The 18,114-nt window shown below is 34.7% G+C and overlaps 1 protein-coding gene and 1 long non-coding RNA gene across 6 annotated transcripts; one reads left to right on the top strand and one right to left on the bottom strand.

Annotated features, from left to right (window-relative positions):
- Nucleotides 1-4,971: 4,971 nt before the first annotated feature.
- On the bottom strand, nt 4,972-12,577 carry LOC112772020 (uncharacterized). 2 transcript variants are annotated; one of them, XR_011875798.1, is made up of 6 exons: nt 12,031-12,577; nt 11,323-11,567; nt 10,437-10,522; nt 7,963-10,182; nt 5,643-7,534; nt 4,972-5,554 (listed from the first exon to the last, which is right to left on the bottom strand). It is a non-coding gene; the product is annotated as an uncharacterized lncRNA (long non-coding RNA). The 2 variants fall into 2 exon arrangements; XR_003187305.3 differs by lacking the exon at nt 4,972-5,554 and having other exon boundaries at nt 7,172-7,534; nt 9,390-10,182.
- Nucleotides 12,578-13,788: 1,211 nt separating this feature from the next.
- On the top strand, nt 13,789-17,905 carry LOC112771523 (small ribosomal subunit protein uS8my). 4 transcript variants are annotated; one of them, XM_072223913.1, is made up of 5 exons: nt 13,789-14,038; nt 16,195-16,242; nt 16,852-16,994; nt 17,348-17,508; nt 17,622-17,905. In XM_072223913.1, the coding sequence occupies exons 3-5, from the start codon at nt 16,865-16,867 to the stop codon at nt 17,718-17,720; spliced, it is 390 nt and encodes a 129-aa protein (XP_072080014.1). In that variant the 5' UTR covers nt 13,789-14,038; nt 16,195-16,242; nt 16,852-16,864; the 3' UTR covers nt 17,721-17,905. The 4 variants fall into 4 exon arrangements, with proteins under 4 accessions (XP_072080014.1, XP_025672078.1, XP_025672077.1 ...); XM_025816293.3 differs by lacking the exon at nt 13,789-14,038 and adding an exon at nt 14,705-15,159; XM_072223912.1 differs by lacking the exon at nt 13,789-14,038 and adding an exon at nt 14,715-15,250.
- Nucleotides 17,906-18,114: the final 209 nt, after the last annotated feature.

Below are 18,114 nucleotides of genomic sequence, written 5' to 3'. Positions count from 1 at the left end.
CTTTCTGACAGGTCAACACGTCGATAACTATCAACAGTTCGACCAGTACATGAACTGGTACATTGATACATTTGGTGATCATCTGCGGCTCTCTGAGCGTGCACCGCAACAACTAGTACACCAAGAGCAACCACCACAGCCAATGGTCAACCAATCACCACGAACACAACAACCACCACAGCATATACAACCATCATATCCACCACAGTATGCATACTCACCATACACATACCCATCATCACAGCAACAACTATACCAACCGCTATATTCGTACCACCACAATTCCATACCAACCGTACTCAGGGGAATGTGCAAAACCTTCCGCACAACCATATATACCATCATACCCATTATACACACAAGAAGTTGCACAACCTTCTACAGAGCCTTCCGCACAGCCATACGGCCAACCATCCATCATGTGCGAAGAATATATAACGACACAGCCACCTTAATATTCATTGTCACAATTACTAGGTATAGTGGCACATGATGAAGAGCAATATAGGCACATTATTGATTGGGTTCATGGTCCAGAGTCATCTCAGTGGGTGAACGATCTATTGTCTACTCCAGACCCTATACCTCATGCCTTAAGTTATTCCTGGATAATGTCTTTGGATGCGAGACATCTACCACAGTCCTATTTTGAGCACTCTAGGTCGTCGACGTCTATTGATTCAGTTAGGAGTGTCCATAGGGGACTTGGATGTTGCAATACTCAAACAAGGATTTCCATGCCTGGGGGTGATGAGGAGGACAACGAGGATGCAATTGACGAGACTCCTATAGGTGACGATGCGGTTGCTGACACTTTACCAGGTGAGGATGAAGTTGATCAGTTTGGTCCAAGTAATGATGTGGTTTGTGCTTCTTGTTTAGGTGATGATGTGGGCGATGAGACTAATTTAGGTAATTTAATTGTTATTATTGATTAGAGTTGTATTTATTATTATTTAAGATTAGTATTTATATTGGTGTGAATTGATCGTTGCTATATTTATGTTTTATTTGTTATCGCGTACGTGTCCACGATAAAGGTTACGACCTTAGGGTTGACCCAGTCCGAAAGAGTAGATCTAGATGGAGCTCGTCATTAATTAAGAAGAGGGTAAAAAAAGGATGCTCTAAGGTGGCAGAAACAGTCAAGAAAAGTATCTTTAAATAAATTAACTCAGATGTTTAAGGTTTGGGTATGTGCAATGTTATTTTGTACGACGTGTGTTGTTTTAATTAATTCTATATGACTTGTGTTGTTTTAATTCATTCTATATGACTTGTGTTGTTTTTTGAAATTTTAGCAACAAGAACTTGAAATGTGAACTTGGAAATTAACTTTAGCAAAGTAACCACAACATGACTCGATACATTCAAAAGAGGCAAACTACAATTGAATATAAGACTGAATAAGGTACTGGATACAACTGAAATCACAAACTGTCGTAATATGACAACTCTTAATTTGGAGTCAAGCCACTAGCACTAGCTCCACCACGGTGCGGGCATCTACTTCAGCACTGACCCTCACCTCCACAAAGTCTACAACGCCTAGGACCACGTAGATCACGCATATCCATCTCATTCAAGAAGCGAATTTTCTTAGAACGACCTTTGGTCACTCGCTTGAAGTGGGGATTGGGTACTAGTCTTGGTCCTTGATGCACAGGACATGTTGGGTTTTCTAATGGCCTGAATCGGGTTCTATATACCTTACGAATCTCTCCAAAATCATATGTACCTCATGCATATACTGTTTTCAATCCAGGCGTTGATTTTCACAACAGGTGAAGACATGACGACAAGGAATTCGGTCCACCTAAAACTCTCTACAATCACAATGCCGAAGATGAAAATTTACAACAAACTCCAAATTGCTCGGCCTCTCGCGCACTTCAAAGACCTCGTTCTGTCTATCAAATAAGTTAACTTGGATGTTTTTTGCTGCGTGCTGATTTGACTGAATTTTCTCCATTGCACATTTAAAGAATAGATGACCTACAATTAAACGAGCTTTAGCCTCAGCCTTCTTTCTTGTGGAAAATGCATTTAGCATGTAAAAGGTTGGCTTAATGAGAGATGTGATGGAAAGATTATGTGCCTCTTTTAGTACTCCATTAATGCACTCCACTAGGTTGGTTGTCATATGGCCCTAGCGATGTCCATCATCATATGCCAATGCATACTGCGATGGGATATTGTCGAGCCACTGCTTGTAAGCCACGCCCCACTCACATAATCGTTGGTAATGCATATTGAATTCATACATTGTTCTCAAATATCCTATGTTGACGATCAGCTTCTGCATATTCAGTGCTTTGAAACTCCTTAAGAAGTTAGATGCTATGTGTTTGATGCAAAACATGTGAATAGCTCTCGAATATTGCCATGCTTCATTACGGCCTACAGCTGAGATAATTGACTCATGACAATCAAAGATAAGGCCAACACCATCTCGATTAACCACATGTGTTCTAAGATGGCTAAGAAAAAAGTTCCAGGCATCGGCAATCTCACCCTCAATTAGAGCAAATGCAAGAGGCATGATATTCCCATTCCCATCTTATGATACTGCAATTAAAAGAGCCCCTTTATACCTTCTAAACAAGTGTGTGCCGTCAACCTGGACCAGTGGCTTGCAAGTTGCAACTTCTGAATACTTTAATACAAGGGTAGAAAGTCCAAAAGACTCGCGTCAGAATTCGGAATACTTATGAATACTTTAAGACAAGTTTATCATCATATATTTATAATTTTAAAGACTTTAATGCTTGTGAATTTAAAAATTATATATATTATTTAATATTTAATAGTAAAAAAAGAAGATTTAGTGGGTTTGGCTGCTAGCCAGCCATTAGACGGGACGGGACGGACTTTCCCATTTGCAACTCCTACCTAATAATAATAATAATAATTAACATTATCATCGTTGTTACCGGTGGTAATAATAATAATAATAATAATAATAATAATAATAATAATAATAATAATAATCCTCGCAACCCGTAACGGTAACAACTCTAATAATAATACAAATAGTAATGCTACTAATCATAATAATAATAATAATAATTGTTACCTGTATTGACGTATTTAGAAAATTCTGATGATGTATGCATGTCATCAAAATTTAAAAGTATGCATGAAAAATAACTCTCCAGATGAATGTTGATCCGCTAGTATATTTGCAACACGAGCAACATCTTCTTCAACTATTATATCCTCTTCCTCCACATTTTCAGTTGGACTAACAATTTTATAATTATCTTTAAACTTTGTCACTTTAGTATTATAACCCGTCTAGTTTATGTTAGGTTCTAGAAAATCAACATCATCGATTTTTTCGAACTCAACATACAACTCAATAAGTGAGGCCTGTGTTCTACTTTGGTAGTAAGTAAAAAATATTCCTTACGTACTAGCTTCATCAGCCACACACATTATTTGAAATAGAATGAAACCGCCAAATACTAACACATGTTGCCTATATAAAATATTTGTTGCTCTCTTTAGCACTTGATGATCTACACTTTGAAAAAGTATACTCTTGAGTCCTTCATATGTTATTGAAAGAGGAACAACAATAACACATAGATTCTCATATAAAAAACTCACTCCCTCATGTTTACGAGACAAAAACTGACTATTGTAGTATATTTTTAAGCTAACATAACCTTTCATTTTATATATTCATTACACTCACTCAAAAAAAATTTTCACACTCTCTCAAACTGGAGAACACTTAGAACAAAGCTCTCATAGTAAAACAAAGCTTTCAAGTTCCATTTCTGCATTTCACCACAACTTAGCACTTCTTTTATAGTTGAATTTATATTTTTTTATTCTTACGAGCACAAAATGTCTTTTACTTTTTTACTTTTTCTACAATCGTGAGCGACGTTTTGATCATATAATATTTTAAAAATTTGCCTTTTAACAAAATATCACCGATGTTTTTCTTTTTGTGAATTAAAAAAAATCAAACATGAAAAATTTTTAAAAAATTCTTTGATATGAAAACATCGCTGCCATTTTTCATTTACGTAATTAAAAAATTATTATTTTCACACAAAACGTCATCGACGTTTTATTCCTTTCAAATTAAAATATCCAAATCTCTCCCATAGTAGAAAGAGGATCATGCACTCAGCTCAAATCTACAAAAAGCCAAAAACTATCCTTATGCAATTATCATTTCTCTCGGGTGAACTAAATTACTTTTTTTAATAATATTAATTTTGAGTTGTTGGGTTTACTGATTCTGATGATTTTGAGTTGCTGGGTTTAATGATAGTATAATACTGATTTTGTTAATTGTTTCTTGTTTTAAGTTGCTGATTTTTTGAGTGAGTTTTGCTTATGGTTAAATTTTTTTGGCTGTATGATTATGATTTGTGATGATTAGTGTCTTTGTTTAGTTGAAAACTTGTTTGTTAATGTTGTTCTTTTAGTGGTAGAACATTATGTGCTTGTCACTTATGTGCATTTTGATTTTTTTTAGTTACAAATTTTGATGTTTGAAGTTGTTTGTAAATTTTTAAAGACAAATTATGGATAATTTATTATGGGTAATTGTGAAATTTTGAATTTTATTAGATTGAAAATTATTGAATTTAAATATTTAAGATTATATATCAAATTTTTAATTGTTTTATTTAATTTATAGTCAGAACCAAACCGGTAATCAATCCGGTCATATGACCGGGTCACTAGTTCAACCGGTGGATCACTAATTCACCTGGTTAACCCGATCATAATTAAAAATAAAATAAAATTATATAAATAAAATTAAAATAATGTCTTAGAATTTAAAATATAAGTCTTTACAAATATTAATAATTTAATATCAATTTTTAAACATAACTAATGATCTAAAAAAAGATAATAAATTAGTCACTAGTACAACATACTTTTTCAATTTAAATCAACAAAGACGAGTGATCTCAAAGTCGGTATCAATATCTTCATAAGACAAATTTGGAGCTTGATCAAAATGAGAAAAATGTTTATCTACATTTGTGTATTTTTCACAAATCAATATCAAGAATAATTCGTAATAGCAAGTCACAATTAAAATAGTCAAGCAATTGATACCAAGATCATCTAAAGTTGGTTGAATTGACATATTTGCCAAATCATGTCGTAGAGCATCAACCTCTTCAGGAGTTAAAAACGGTGGTGAATCTTCCAATATCCAATCCAAATGGTCATTAAATGCATCAAGACAATTTGGATCATAGCTTTACTTTCTCGTTTGATTCCTATGTTATCCATTTATATAGTTACTAAACTAAAGATTAAATTTTAATGAACAATAATTTTTAAAAGTAGATAAATATTTAAAGAAAAATACCTTTGTTGTAGCCTCAAGTTATAATGAACGAAAACAAGATTGTTAATCTTTTGATGTTCTAACCGATTCTTTTTTTTGTGTGGATGTGTTAAAAAATACTCCAATTTTGCTCACATTCCGAAGAACTACAAGTTTGACTTAAAACATGAATGGTTAACTTTTGTAAATTTGGTGCTCCAGTTCCATAAGATTCCCACCATTAGTCTTAAAATCAAAAGAGACAATGCATTACAATTAGCTTTTGTTAATAAATAAACTAATAAAGAAAGATAAAACCAAATAAAATATTTACCTGGCATCACTGTGTTTTGTTTATGTAGTGCAGATTGTCTTCCAAAATTATCTTCAACATTTTTATATATTCTCATCTCACTTGTCAACTTAGAATTCAATTCTGGATTACCATAAGCATATTTCTCAATTACATCTAGTAGGCCAGAAGTGCTTTGCTTATGTTTTTCAGCATTGAATCGAAAAGCAGGATTTAACCAATAGCCAGCAGCATGAAGATTTTTGCAAAGTTGTGAATCCCCATGAGTATCCAAAATCTTCAAGTAAGGCTCCACAATTTTCTTTCTTCGTTGAAACCTCTTCACCATCTCTTCTCTAACCTTATAAAAAGCTTGATAAAGAAAATCCATTGCAGCTTTATCTTCACTATCCACAATATGGAGCACATGAACAAATGGCTCAATAAGTTTGACAATATCCGTACATTAATTCCAAAACTTAAAGTCTAAGAGTTGATCCACAAATGTTTTAGCTTTAGCTTCTTTGGCATAGGTTGTGATTGTCCATTCTTTAGAAGTGACCGTAGCTCATAATGCATCTTTTTGAGCTAGAATACTCTGCAAAACTATAAAATTGGTAGCAAAGCAAGTTGGAGCTGGACGAAGTATTTCTCGCCCACCAGTAAACTTCCTCATCAGATACAATGGATGACAATGATTATATATGTATTTAGTAATTTTGGAAGCATGTGAAACGGTCTCACTTACCTCATCCAACTTCCCAATATGTTGCAAAATCAAATTAATACAATGCGCAGCACAAGGAGACCAACACAACTTAGGAAATTCAACTTCCAACAACCTTCCAGCAGTAACATAATTTGCAGCATTGTCCATCACTATATGAACAACATTTTCAGGAACGACAAATAAGACAACATCCTTAAAAATCTTAAACAATAAATGAGCAGCCTTGGAAGCATGAGAAGCATCAACTGACTTTAGAAAAATCGTTCCTTCAGGACAATAAACCAAGAAGTTAATTAAAGTGTGCCTACAATGATCAGTCCATCCATCAGCCATGATAATACATCAAGTTTGCTTCCGAATTTTACGATAACGTTCAATCATCTTTTTTACATCATCCACCAACTTGCTCAACAAATACCCACGAACTCTACCAAAGTTTGGACCCTTATACCTTGCACCATGTTTACAATAGCATCAATCATTGGTTGGTAATATGCTGAATTAATTGTATTAAATGGCATAGAAGCATCAACCATCCATCTTGCAATGGCAATGTCACATTTCTCCACAATTTCTTTACTTTGCAATACACTTTTTACAGTTGGTTGGGCTCTAGGTGTTGTTGAAGATGGAAAAAAAAGTCTCTATTCCAATAGTTTTTTTTCCCTTTCCTAGATGTAGGTGGTGGCAACCTTGTTCTTGAATGTTGTTGTTGTTGTTTTGTTGTTGTGCTTCAAGCTCTTCCATTCTATCAAATTCTCTTTCAACTTCATCACATGCACCATAACTTTCTGCATAATTTTCTTGAGTTTTCCTCTTTTTATTCATAAATTCTTCAATATTTTGCTCAAATTGATTTCTTGAGTTTTCCTCTTTTTATTCATAAATTCTTCAATATTTTGCTTAAATTGATAGGCAATAGCTGGTGGCACCTTTTTACACTTCTCAACATTTCTTTCTTTTCCAGCCAAGTGATAATTAAATCGATTAATCCCACCTCTCCTAACAGGTTTGTCATAATATATGCACATCATAGTGATTTTTTCTGATTTTTTCACAATTTATTTACAATAACCCCAAGCAGGATCAATCTTCACTCTATTATTATAAATTCTTTGTTGTAATATCAGGAGCTGCCGATGATGCTTGTTCTTGAGATGGTGGCGTGTTTGATGGTGTTTGAGATGAAGGCATTTTTTAAATTCTAGCAAAAGAAACAAAAGATTTTTTCTAAGTGAGTTTTTAAGCAACAGAGCAACAACCACCAAAGTTCACTAATGATAATCAACAACAAATTTAACTATTCAACCAAAGTTCACTAAAATTTTCTTAGGTTCAACAACTCTAAAAAACCAAATACAACAGCAGCAACTACCAAATTCAACAACAATTCTAACTAAAATTTGCTTAGATTCACCAACAACAACTCTAAAAAACCAACATTCAATAAACAGAAAGAACAGGAACTCTAAAATTTGCTCACATTCACCGAAATTAACATTGGACCAGAGAAAGAACAGCAACAACTCTAAAAAACTAAATAAAACAGCAACAATCACATTCAACAATCACCAGATTCACTGAAATCAACATTGAACTATAGAAAGAATAGGATCAAAAACTGGAGCTCACCTGGTTAAGAAGACGACTACCACCACCACCACCCAAGGGAGCAAATACTGCTTCACTGGTTCCGACGAAGGGGAGAGATGAGAGAGTGATGAGGTGAGGGTGAGGGGCTGCCGACGCCGAGCTCGAGAGAGCAGAGAGACAAGGCTGGCTGGGGTTACCAGAGGGGGTGGTTGCACTCAGAGTCTCAATTAGTGGCTTAGGGTTCATTCAAAGAGGGTGGGGGCACTACAACAAATAAGGATTTTCGCAACGGTAAAAAACCGTTGCCGTAGATAAAAAAACCGTTTCTAAAACTTTAGGCAACGCTTTGGCAACAGTTTTTGACCTGTGGTATATGCGGCCGTTACCAATGCTCATAGACAACGGTAACAAAAAAACCGTTGCCACAGTTACTGGCATAGACAACGGTTTTGAAGGAAAATTTAAACAACGGTTTCGAACCGTTACTCAATAAGCAACAATTTAGAACTGTTCTTATTAATGATCCAACGGTTTAAAACCGTAACTGGATAGGCAACGGTTTTAAACTGTTGTAGTTTTATTATTCACATAGCTAATGGTTTTCAAGCGTTACTGTTGGTGTCATTTTTCGGCAACGATTTTAATACCATTGCCATTTTATAATCATCTAAGACAACAGTTTTAAAGATTTCCATTGGTGTCGTGTTTTGGCAACAGTATTAAACCGTTGCCATTATGTAATCATCTTGACAACGGTTTTAACACCATTGTCTTTTGTAACTTTTGACAACAGTTTTTTTGTAATATATAATTCTTTATTTACAATAGTTTTCTCATGAATGAAATTAATTTCAATTTTTTTTAATTATTTAGTGTCAATAAATAATCTAAACTATTTGAATCAAGTCACTAAAGAAAAATAATTGAACATTTCCCATCAAATTTAACTTATAAAAATTGTTGTAAGATCCACAATCACATTATATTATCATTGCAAGATAACATAATACTAGTCTAGGTCATAACTACTTGTACTTATATCATCATCATTTTTCCAAATACCATAATACTATAGCCTAAGTCATGACAACCTCGAACTATATCATCTAATTTTGCAAAAAATATAATAACAAAAAAAAGTTGAAATAGCTAAGTAGTAAATAGATTTATCATCATGTCCCCAAATTTATCAATTTTACTTTGTAATATTTGCTTTTAAAAATTTGACCTTAATCAAGTTCGATTTCCCCTTCAATATAGTTTTCCTATAAACAAAAAAATCAAATATAAAACTACACATCTTTAATACTAATAATGTTAAATAAAAATGTTTAAGAGATAGAGAGAACAAACATATATATCATAGCATTCTTCTATTTGGATACACAAAACAATTGAATCAACATCATCATAATCAACCATTATTTAAGATATGATAACATAGAAACTTTAACAACAAATAATACCTCTTCATGCGCATCATTGTTCATATTGCCTAAAGTGCTTCCTAATTGAGCAGCTAACATGTCAAGGTCCACTTCTGAGCTTTTTTTGTTGTAGCATCAACTTAACAAGCGATTTTAGTTCATCTACTTCTTTTTGCATCACATCAACCTTACCCTCTAATGTTGCTTTCTCAGTTGCATGTTGCTGCTTAAGGGTGGCAATTTCTTCATTTTTCTTCATGTTGAAAGAATCAGGAATATTCAAATGAGGAATCGCTTCTTTCAATAATTCAAGTAGAGCAGTAAAGGATGCGTTGCTCCAACCATTAAGAGTCTTCAACATATACATTCAGATAACGAATGATAATGTCAAAAATTTTTTACAACCAGGATATAACTCTTGTTTTCCTTCTTCAAGCAAGTTATAAAACTTTTTTGCATCTTCGTTTGGCTCATCACCATCTTTATCTCCTTCAAGCACATGTCGAAACGTCTCGTTAGCAGCCTATGAATGTCGTCGACAAATTCGTCATTGACTTCAACCTCATCAGGATCACTATCCATGTGACTTATCCTTTCGCCATGATGAACCCACACAGTGTAACCTTTTTGAAATCCCTTACTTATTAGATGATCATAAACTTCATCCCTTCGCCCCAACTAAAGTTGTTACATATAGAACAAGGACAAAGAATTTCTTGTCCTTGTGGTCTACCTTTAAAAAAGGCAAAATCCAAAAATGAATTAACACCATGTTGGTAACCCTCAGTATGTCTTGGTAAACTAGTCCACGTTTTGTCCATTACTTTGTCAACTAAAATAAAAGAAACGAACATATAGTTTAGACTAACTATAAGTGATTTTTTCAAACAAGAGCTTATTACTTCTAAAGGATTTCTAGAAGTCAACCACAAATGTTCAAAAGAGAACATCTCAACCAATCATGAAACTAACAATTTGTATCAAACAAACTATGCAAAGAAGCTTAAGCAATCAATCAATCACTAAATATTCTTAACAATTAAGTCTTCAAATGAATTTAAAAGGATAATATATTAAATGATTTACCTGTAGTGTAGCTCAATGTCTAAGATAGTGGCAGCTATAGAGAGATGCACTATTTGATTCCCTTTTTCTGGTTTTAAAGAGGCAAACTACAACAGCAACAAAGAATAAAAATATAAGCAATTTATAACCATAACTCTAATACTAATGTTACTATCCCTTCTATGACTACACACTAGCATTATCACCTATAAATCAAACAAAACCCACCAAAGACACTAGTTACCACGTAACCAAAACACTTTTCTGATTTATGACATCCAAAAATTAACAACAAAATCAAACTTATTTGCATTGAACAATTCAAAAAGACTCAAAATAATAGCACATGAGTAAAACCAATCTACCATATACAAATCTTCATAATTGTGGTAATATTTTTCTATTTTAAATCAATGACCAAAACAGAGCAATGACCAAAATCAAAATTAAAAACAACACAAAATCAGAACATTTTCAGGTAACCAATTATCAAATCAAAATCAGAATAGCACTATACCAAATCAATATTAAAATCAAAATAAAATCAAAATAGCATTTCCAGAGAATCAATTTCTAAATCAAAATCACATAGCATTATACTAAATTAATATAAAATTAAGTTTAAAATCAAAGCAAAACCAGAACAATATTTTCAGAAAACTAATTACCAAATCAAAATCATAACAGTATTATAACAAATTAATATTAAAATTAAAACAAAATCAGAGCAGCATTGACAAAGAACCATTACCCATTTTGTGTCTATAGGAATTATGCAAAAACCTAGCAAATCATAGAATTCCTAGCTGCTTTAAGTATATGGCATTATATATTCAACTTCTGAGGTGAACTATTACAATAATATACATGAAGCAAACATCACACAGATGGAGTGCAACTTTCATACCACTCTATATGAATAGAACGAACCACCACGAAGACTCCTCCACAAGCCCACAAGGACTGACTGAAGCGGCCGCTGCCGTCAAAGAGATTGCCAACCGCGCTCCAACTTATCCCTGGATCGGTGGTCTCTCAAGACGCCATCTGCTCTCGAAACGGCTAAGATGAACGTCTGTCTTTGCCTTTTTTTTTCGGGGGGATCTTGGGCCGTCTCTGCCTTCAACTGAAGCAACTGTTTATCTCTTAGGCCTAAAATTGGGCCAGAAAATCAACATTAAAATCAAAATAAAATTACAGCAGCATTTCCAAATAATAATTTAGTGAACAAAAGCAACAGCAAAAGATTAGCAAATCCCACATTCCCATACTTTATTCCGCTCCCTAATCGCAACACCATAATCAGTTAATCACGTCTCATCTCAATCCAAACTCTAATAATGTTTAAAAATCTAAAGGTTCAGTAGCCAATTAGCCATCCAACTTAGGAAAGATTCATAGATAAATAAACATTCAAGTTGTTATAATATTTACCAAGCAAAGAACTTGCAAGGCTATTGTTCTCCACAAATTCATATACCAATATTCGATGACTACCCTCGACACAGCACTATTCAAAAGGACTGAAACAAACACAAATAAAGCAGAGACAAAAATGGCCAAGGCAAACACGCCCTAACTAAACAAAAGAAAATCAGAGACAAAACCCACTTACCACAGACCCACAAACGGCCAAGGCAGCAAAGCAGCAGCAGCGAAGGAGAATCACAACCCACAATCAGCCAAGGCAGTGAAGCAGAAGCAGCGAGGTAGAAGCAGTGAAGCAGAAGCAGAACAGGGGAGAAGCAGCGAAGCAGAAGCAGAACAGGGGAGAAGCAAGGAGGCCGCGGAGAACGGAGAAGCAGTGACGCCGCAGAGAGGGGAGAAGCAGCGACGCCGCGTAGAGGAGAGAGTCAGCGACTCCCGGAAGTGAAGGACACAGCGACGACTTTGGAAAGAAGGACGTAGCGACGATTTTGGGGAGAAGGAAGCAGCGACGATTTCGGGAAGAAGGACGGGGCACCAGAAACTCTTTCTTCGACAATGGGTTCGGCCTACATGGTGAGCTGCAGCGCGATGATGGTCTGATGCCTGAGTTGATGTGGGTTAGGGTTACATTGATGTTGGAGGGAGGAAGAAGAGCGCGCTCTGATTTCTTTTTTAAGAGATCAGTAAAGTCCTTGGTTTTTTTTATATTTTGAGTAGAGTCCTTGGTTATTATCTTAGAGAAAATTTTTTTTAATAAATATTTAATCTTTATTTTAAAATTATTTTAATTTCATTTTTTTATAATTATATTTATTATATTTATTATATATTTATAATAAAAATATATAATATTTATTATAAATGTATTTTAACTTTATTTTTTCTATAAATAATATTTGTTATATATTTATAACAAAAATATATAATATTTATTATAAAATTATTTTAATTTTATTTTTTTGAAAAATAATATTTGTTATATATTTATAACAATAGTTTTTTAGTATTTTATAAATTCAGTATTTATAGAAAAAATAGTTTTAATTTATATGATTATTTAAAATTATTTTTATTGGTATTGTTTAATTTGTATAAGTATTTAAATAATATTAAAAAATTATTGTTTGATAAATAATTGTTGTAATGGTTATAAAACCGTTCTTTAAAATAGTCAAAGAGAACGGTTTTATTTTGTTACTATAACGTAATGAAAAATTGAACTTCAACAGCAACACTGTAAAAACCGTTATCTAAGACCATCTAAAAGAACGGTTTTAAAGTATAGCATTTTGGTAACGGTTTTTATGCGTTTCTTTTGTACAATTATTTAAACAACAAAAAAAATTATTGCTTAAAAAGTAAAAACAAATCATGGTAACGATTATAAAATCGTTCTTTAAAATAGTCAAAGAGGACGGTTTTAATTTGTTGCTATAAAATAATGAAAAATTGAATTCAACAGTAACACTACAAAAAATTGTTGTCTAAAACTATCTAAGAGAACGGTTTTAAGGCGTTGCAAAATTTGACGTTGCTAAAGGCCATATTTGTTGTAGTGGGGGTAGCCTGAAACGACGTCGTTTTAGAAAAAAAAATAATAAACACGACCTGGACCGGGTTGGATTAACCGGACGGGTCATCGGGTTCACATAAAATCCGTTGGGCCGAATCGGGTTTTACCGGGTCTGTTACATGGACGGTTCAATACTTCAATGAGTGGCTCGGCCCGGTCAGATGACCGGGTGGCAGATTTCTGGTTGAACCGGCCAGGTCGAGCCGGGTCTGATAATTACGATTTAATTAAATCGGTTGAACCTCAGTCGGACCACTAAATCATTAAATCAGTCACCCTACCAATTCATTAATCAGTTCGGTTTTTGTAAAATTGGGAATAACAGTTAAACTAGTTAATCCTATAAATTGATAAATCCGTCGTTTTAATGACCGATTTGCAGACGTGACTACACTTTGCTGTTAAAACTACCCCTTCTGTTAAAACCTCTAAACCCTAATCTGATAACACATTTCCCCACCCCCTCTTCTCCGCCGTGAGCATCGCGTGTCTTCTCTCTGCTCCAGTGGATTCGTTAGTCTTCTTCACCGGCACAACAGTTTCGTACGTCTTCTCCACCGGTGCAACCTTAGTCTGGCCTGCTTCTCCCCTCACTGGTCCATTACTTCTTTCTGAGTCTCTGGTACGCTTCCATTTTTTCTCTTCCAATTTGCTCTGTTCAGACTATTTTCTACCTCTCAGTCATTATATGCTAAATGTTTTCATTATTCTTTTTCAATTGGTAATTGTATGTTATTATATTTTTCATTGTTTTAACTTTTGTTCTTATTAAAAAAATTTACAATTGGTTATCTTTTGATTTATTATATGATTCATGTTTTCATTGTTCTATTATTATGAAAAACAAAATTTGCAATTGGTGATTGTATGATTCATGTTTTGATTGCTGTTATTTTTTAAAAAAAAAAACATTCTGTTTTATTTATTTTGTTCATTGTTTGGTTGCATTGTCTGTACCCTCGATCTTCGCCGCCTCTCTGCCTCTCCTCCGTGTTTGATTCTTTTTGTTTTAGGCTTTGTTGTGTGTTTGTTGTACAATACTATCATTTTTTGACTCAGCTACATTAAAACAATATTCTCTGTCTTTAACATGGTTCTAAAAGTCGGACCGAACTGGCTGATTGGACCAATCCAACTGCGAATCGGCAACATTAACGATTCGGTCAAGTATGTAAAATCGTTGATTAGAAAACTAATAAAAAACCGTTAAACCGGCCCAGAACCGGAGGTCGGACCGAACCGGGACCCGGCCGGTGTACACAAAACCGGAAGCTCCTTCGTTTCTTTCCCCCTTTCTCCCCTTCTTTCTTTCATTCAAAAGGAAATCACAGAAACTCAGCCAAAAAACCCTAACACTGTAAGCCTACACCACCGCCGCAAGGAGTGGCATACTGCCGCCGTCGGTCGCACTCAAAGTTCGCCGTCCGTCCATCTATCCAGCTTCCCTCGTGCTCCAAGTCTTCAACCCCTGTAGGCTGTCACCGATCGCTGCTGCTTCCTCGAGCTCGGCGTCCGTCGTCTTTGTCTTCTCAGCCGCGCTTCCGCCGCCGTTTGTTTGCCGTCGTCTTCGTTCGCGTTCTTCGCCGTTCACGTTCGCTCGGCGTTCACCGTTCGGGTTCACTCGCCGTTCACCGTTCGAGTTCGCATTCGCGTTCGTCTGGAAGCCACGTTGCTCTGCTTCAAACTCTGCGACCAACCCGGGCGCTCCACCTAGCCGTAGAACTGCTCTCTTTTGTCACCGTCGTGAGTTCCCTAAACCCGCCACCAGACAAACACTCACACAACACCAATACTCTGCTTCAAACTCTGCAACTTCTGATTTCTATTACAATAAGTAACTATTTGATTTGATAGTGGTTTGGATTTTTTTCATAGACCGAATTAAAGTATACAATAGTTATGTTCTCTTCTCTATCACATTGATATTAAGCTTTGAATTCTCTTATTTCGTTTTAATTTTACCGCACTCAACATGTTTGATGAAATGCTTTAACCATATTTCTGGTTGGTTTTATAATTTCTAGCTTTTAGAAACTTAGTAAGTTGATTGCATGTGAAATTAGAATAATTAGATCTTAGTAATTACGAAATTTTATCTGCACAAATAGCATCTTTGGAGAAAACATATTAGCATGATGATTCCACTTGCATTAGTGTTCTTCCGGTAAATTGTAACTTTTATTGTGAACTTGTTAATTTGCTAATTGTTCTTGTGTTGTTGTTTTGGTGTTCTTCTGTTATTTTTAATTATTTTTTGGTTTTTGTTGTGATTTTCTGTTCTTGAACTTGTTAAGTTGATAATTTGCTAAATTGTTGGGATGCTGTTGTTTTAATTTGCTAAATTATTAGGTTGCTGCGGTTTAATTTGTTGGATTTTCTATTTAGGTCTTGTTCTTGTTTATTTGCTAAATTGTTGTTGTGTATTTATTGTTGTCTTTGAGATTATTGCTGGATATTGGTGATCATTGATTTATTATATGCTTCATATTTTCATTGTTTTCTTCTTCTGAAGAAAATTCTGTTTTCATTGTTTTGTTGATTGTTTGTTTTGTTTCAGAAATCAATTTTTTGTGATCAATGCTCAAACTCTGAATGCTGTTCTGCTGGTTTTGCTGTTTTTGTTTTGTTTCAGAAATCAATTTTTTTGTGATCATTGCTCATACTCTGAATGTTGTTCTGTTTTGTTTTAAGGCTATGTTTGGAAGAGGTGATTGATTTCTGAGTGTTGTTTTGTTTTTGTTTTAAGGCTGTGTGTTGTGTTCAATTTTCATTTTGTAGGAAATTCTTTGAGGTATATAAGAATTAAGAAGGAAGACTATTTCAACGGTATTACTCTGTTGTTTCTGGTCTGCTACAAGCTTGAACATAGAATTGAAGAGAGAACTCTTTATTATTTCATATTGGCTTATTTTTGGCATTTGATATCATTGTAGTTTGTTTATTCATAGAAGTTTATTCATAGAACTAGTTGTTTATGATCCCCTTTTGAAGTAAAAAATTGCAGTAGAAGAGTGTTTAGAACCAGTTGCTTTATTCATTGATTTTTTTATAGAATCAGGTGTTTATTATAAAACGGTTTTTCCGGTTGAACTACGGTTGAACCAATGAACTAGTGAACCAGTAACTAGAGCGGTTCAATGACCGATCCGGTTTTCAGAACCTTGGTCTTTAACTTGTGAGCTGCGATTCAATCCAGCCACTTTTAGTGGATACTGTGCATTCTGCAGGCTGGGATAAATTATATGGGATGAGGTAGAAATTTTGATTGTTGGATCTCTTGTGTAGGATAGGGATGGTTGAGTCTTGAGTGTAGTTCAATAGAGTGCAGTGCAGGGTTGGGTGGAGTGAGAATCTGGCCTTACCCGCCCCCCATTGATTTCCATGAATATGATGTATTGGAGTTGATAAAACCCATGCCTGCTTTTGTGTGTTCAGTTGAGAGAAGAAAATGGGAAGGAGGATACTGAATGATGCTTTGAGGAGTATGGTGAATGCAGAGAGGAGAGGGAAAGCTTCTGTGGAGCTCAAGCCGATCTCCACTGTCATCTCCTCCTTTCTCCAAATCATGAAAACTCGAGGTATATTTATCTTCCTTTTTACTCTTGCGCGTGGTTTTCATTTATAGGGTTTTGATTTTTCTTTCAAATTTATAATGGTGTCGATCAAGGTTGGAACCCATTTAACCGAATGAGTAATTTAAGTTTTAAATTTGTAATATTTGTTGAGTTTTGATTCCCATTATCCCCTTGTCTGATTAAGTACTAGCTTTTCGACATGGATACTTTGCTAGTTTATTCGTTGCGATTAGGTTGATGTCGACTTGGACAATTTCTATATGTGGGGTTTCCTTACCTAGTTCATTTTCTTTGGTTTAAGGTCTCTAAGCAGTGCTTTCTCTTAAGTATTGCTGATTCAATGTGACTCTTGATAGGCTATATCAAGAACTTCGAAGTTTATGATCCGCATAGAGTGGGCAGGATAACAGTTGAATTGCAAGGTAGGATTAATGATTGCAAGGCACTTACATATCGACAAGACATCAAGGCGAAGGATATTGAAGCCTACAGAATTCGCACTCTCCCAACGCATCAGGTTTGTTGATGCTTACTGAGTTACAGTTCATATGACGTTATAGAAGAATATCAGATGCTATCAAGTAAATAAAGGAATAGGATAATGATGCCGTTCTCGTTCTATCTATGCAGTGGGGTTATGTTGTGATTACGACTCCTGATGGTGTTTTGGATCATGAAGAGGCCATTAGAAGGAATGTGGGTGGACAGGTTCTTGGTTATTTTCACTAGAAGTGGGTACCATCTCATTTTGGCCTACTATTGGAGGAATTGAAATGAATTGGATGGCTGAATGTTGTATTCAACATGAGGTTTTATTGTCCTTTCTGTGATGGATTTAATGCCCTGTGGAAAATGATTCCTTTTTGTTTTCATTTAATTTTATGTTAATAATAAACTAGAAAAGTGTTCCCGTAGTTTTTTAATCTGCTTCAAATCCAGAGTTGCAACTATGTAGTCCCAACTTTTCACACTGGGTTTTGTATTTTTGGTTTCCCCAAAGGATTGCAGTTTTGGACGAGAAGAATAGTCCAAGAAATTCTAGAAGTCATAGTATTGTTGGTGGCTTGGTGCATGAAAAAATGCGGTATTGTTATCCCCCCATTTGAGCCATTTAATTCTTGAG

Source organism: Arachis hypogaea, chromosome 18, assembly GCF_003086295.3.
Source record: "Arachis hypogaea cultivar Tifrunner chromosome 18, arahy.Tifrunner.gnm2.J5K5, whole genome shotgun sequence".
NCBI classification, from domain to species: Eukaryota; Viridiplantae; Streptophyta; class Magnoliopsida; order Fabales; family Fabaceae; genus Arachis; species Arachis hypogaea.
This window is presented reverse-complemented; position numbering and strand designations above follow the sequence as displayed.

Bases quoted from the DNA above. Each gene is read 5' to 3' on its own strand.
- LOC112771523 (XM_072223913.1), top strand. From the start codon at position 16,865: ATGGGAAGGAGGATACTGAATGATGCTTTGAGGAGTATGGTGAATGCA. The intron at 16,995-17,347 runs GTATATTTATCT...GACTCTTGATAG, and splicing joins CCAAATCATGAAAACTCGAG to GCTATATCAAGAACTTCGAA. The intron at 17,509-17,621 runs GTTTGTTGATGC...CTATCTATGCAG, and splicing joins GCACTCTCCCAACGCATCAG to TGGGGTTATGTTGTGATTAC.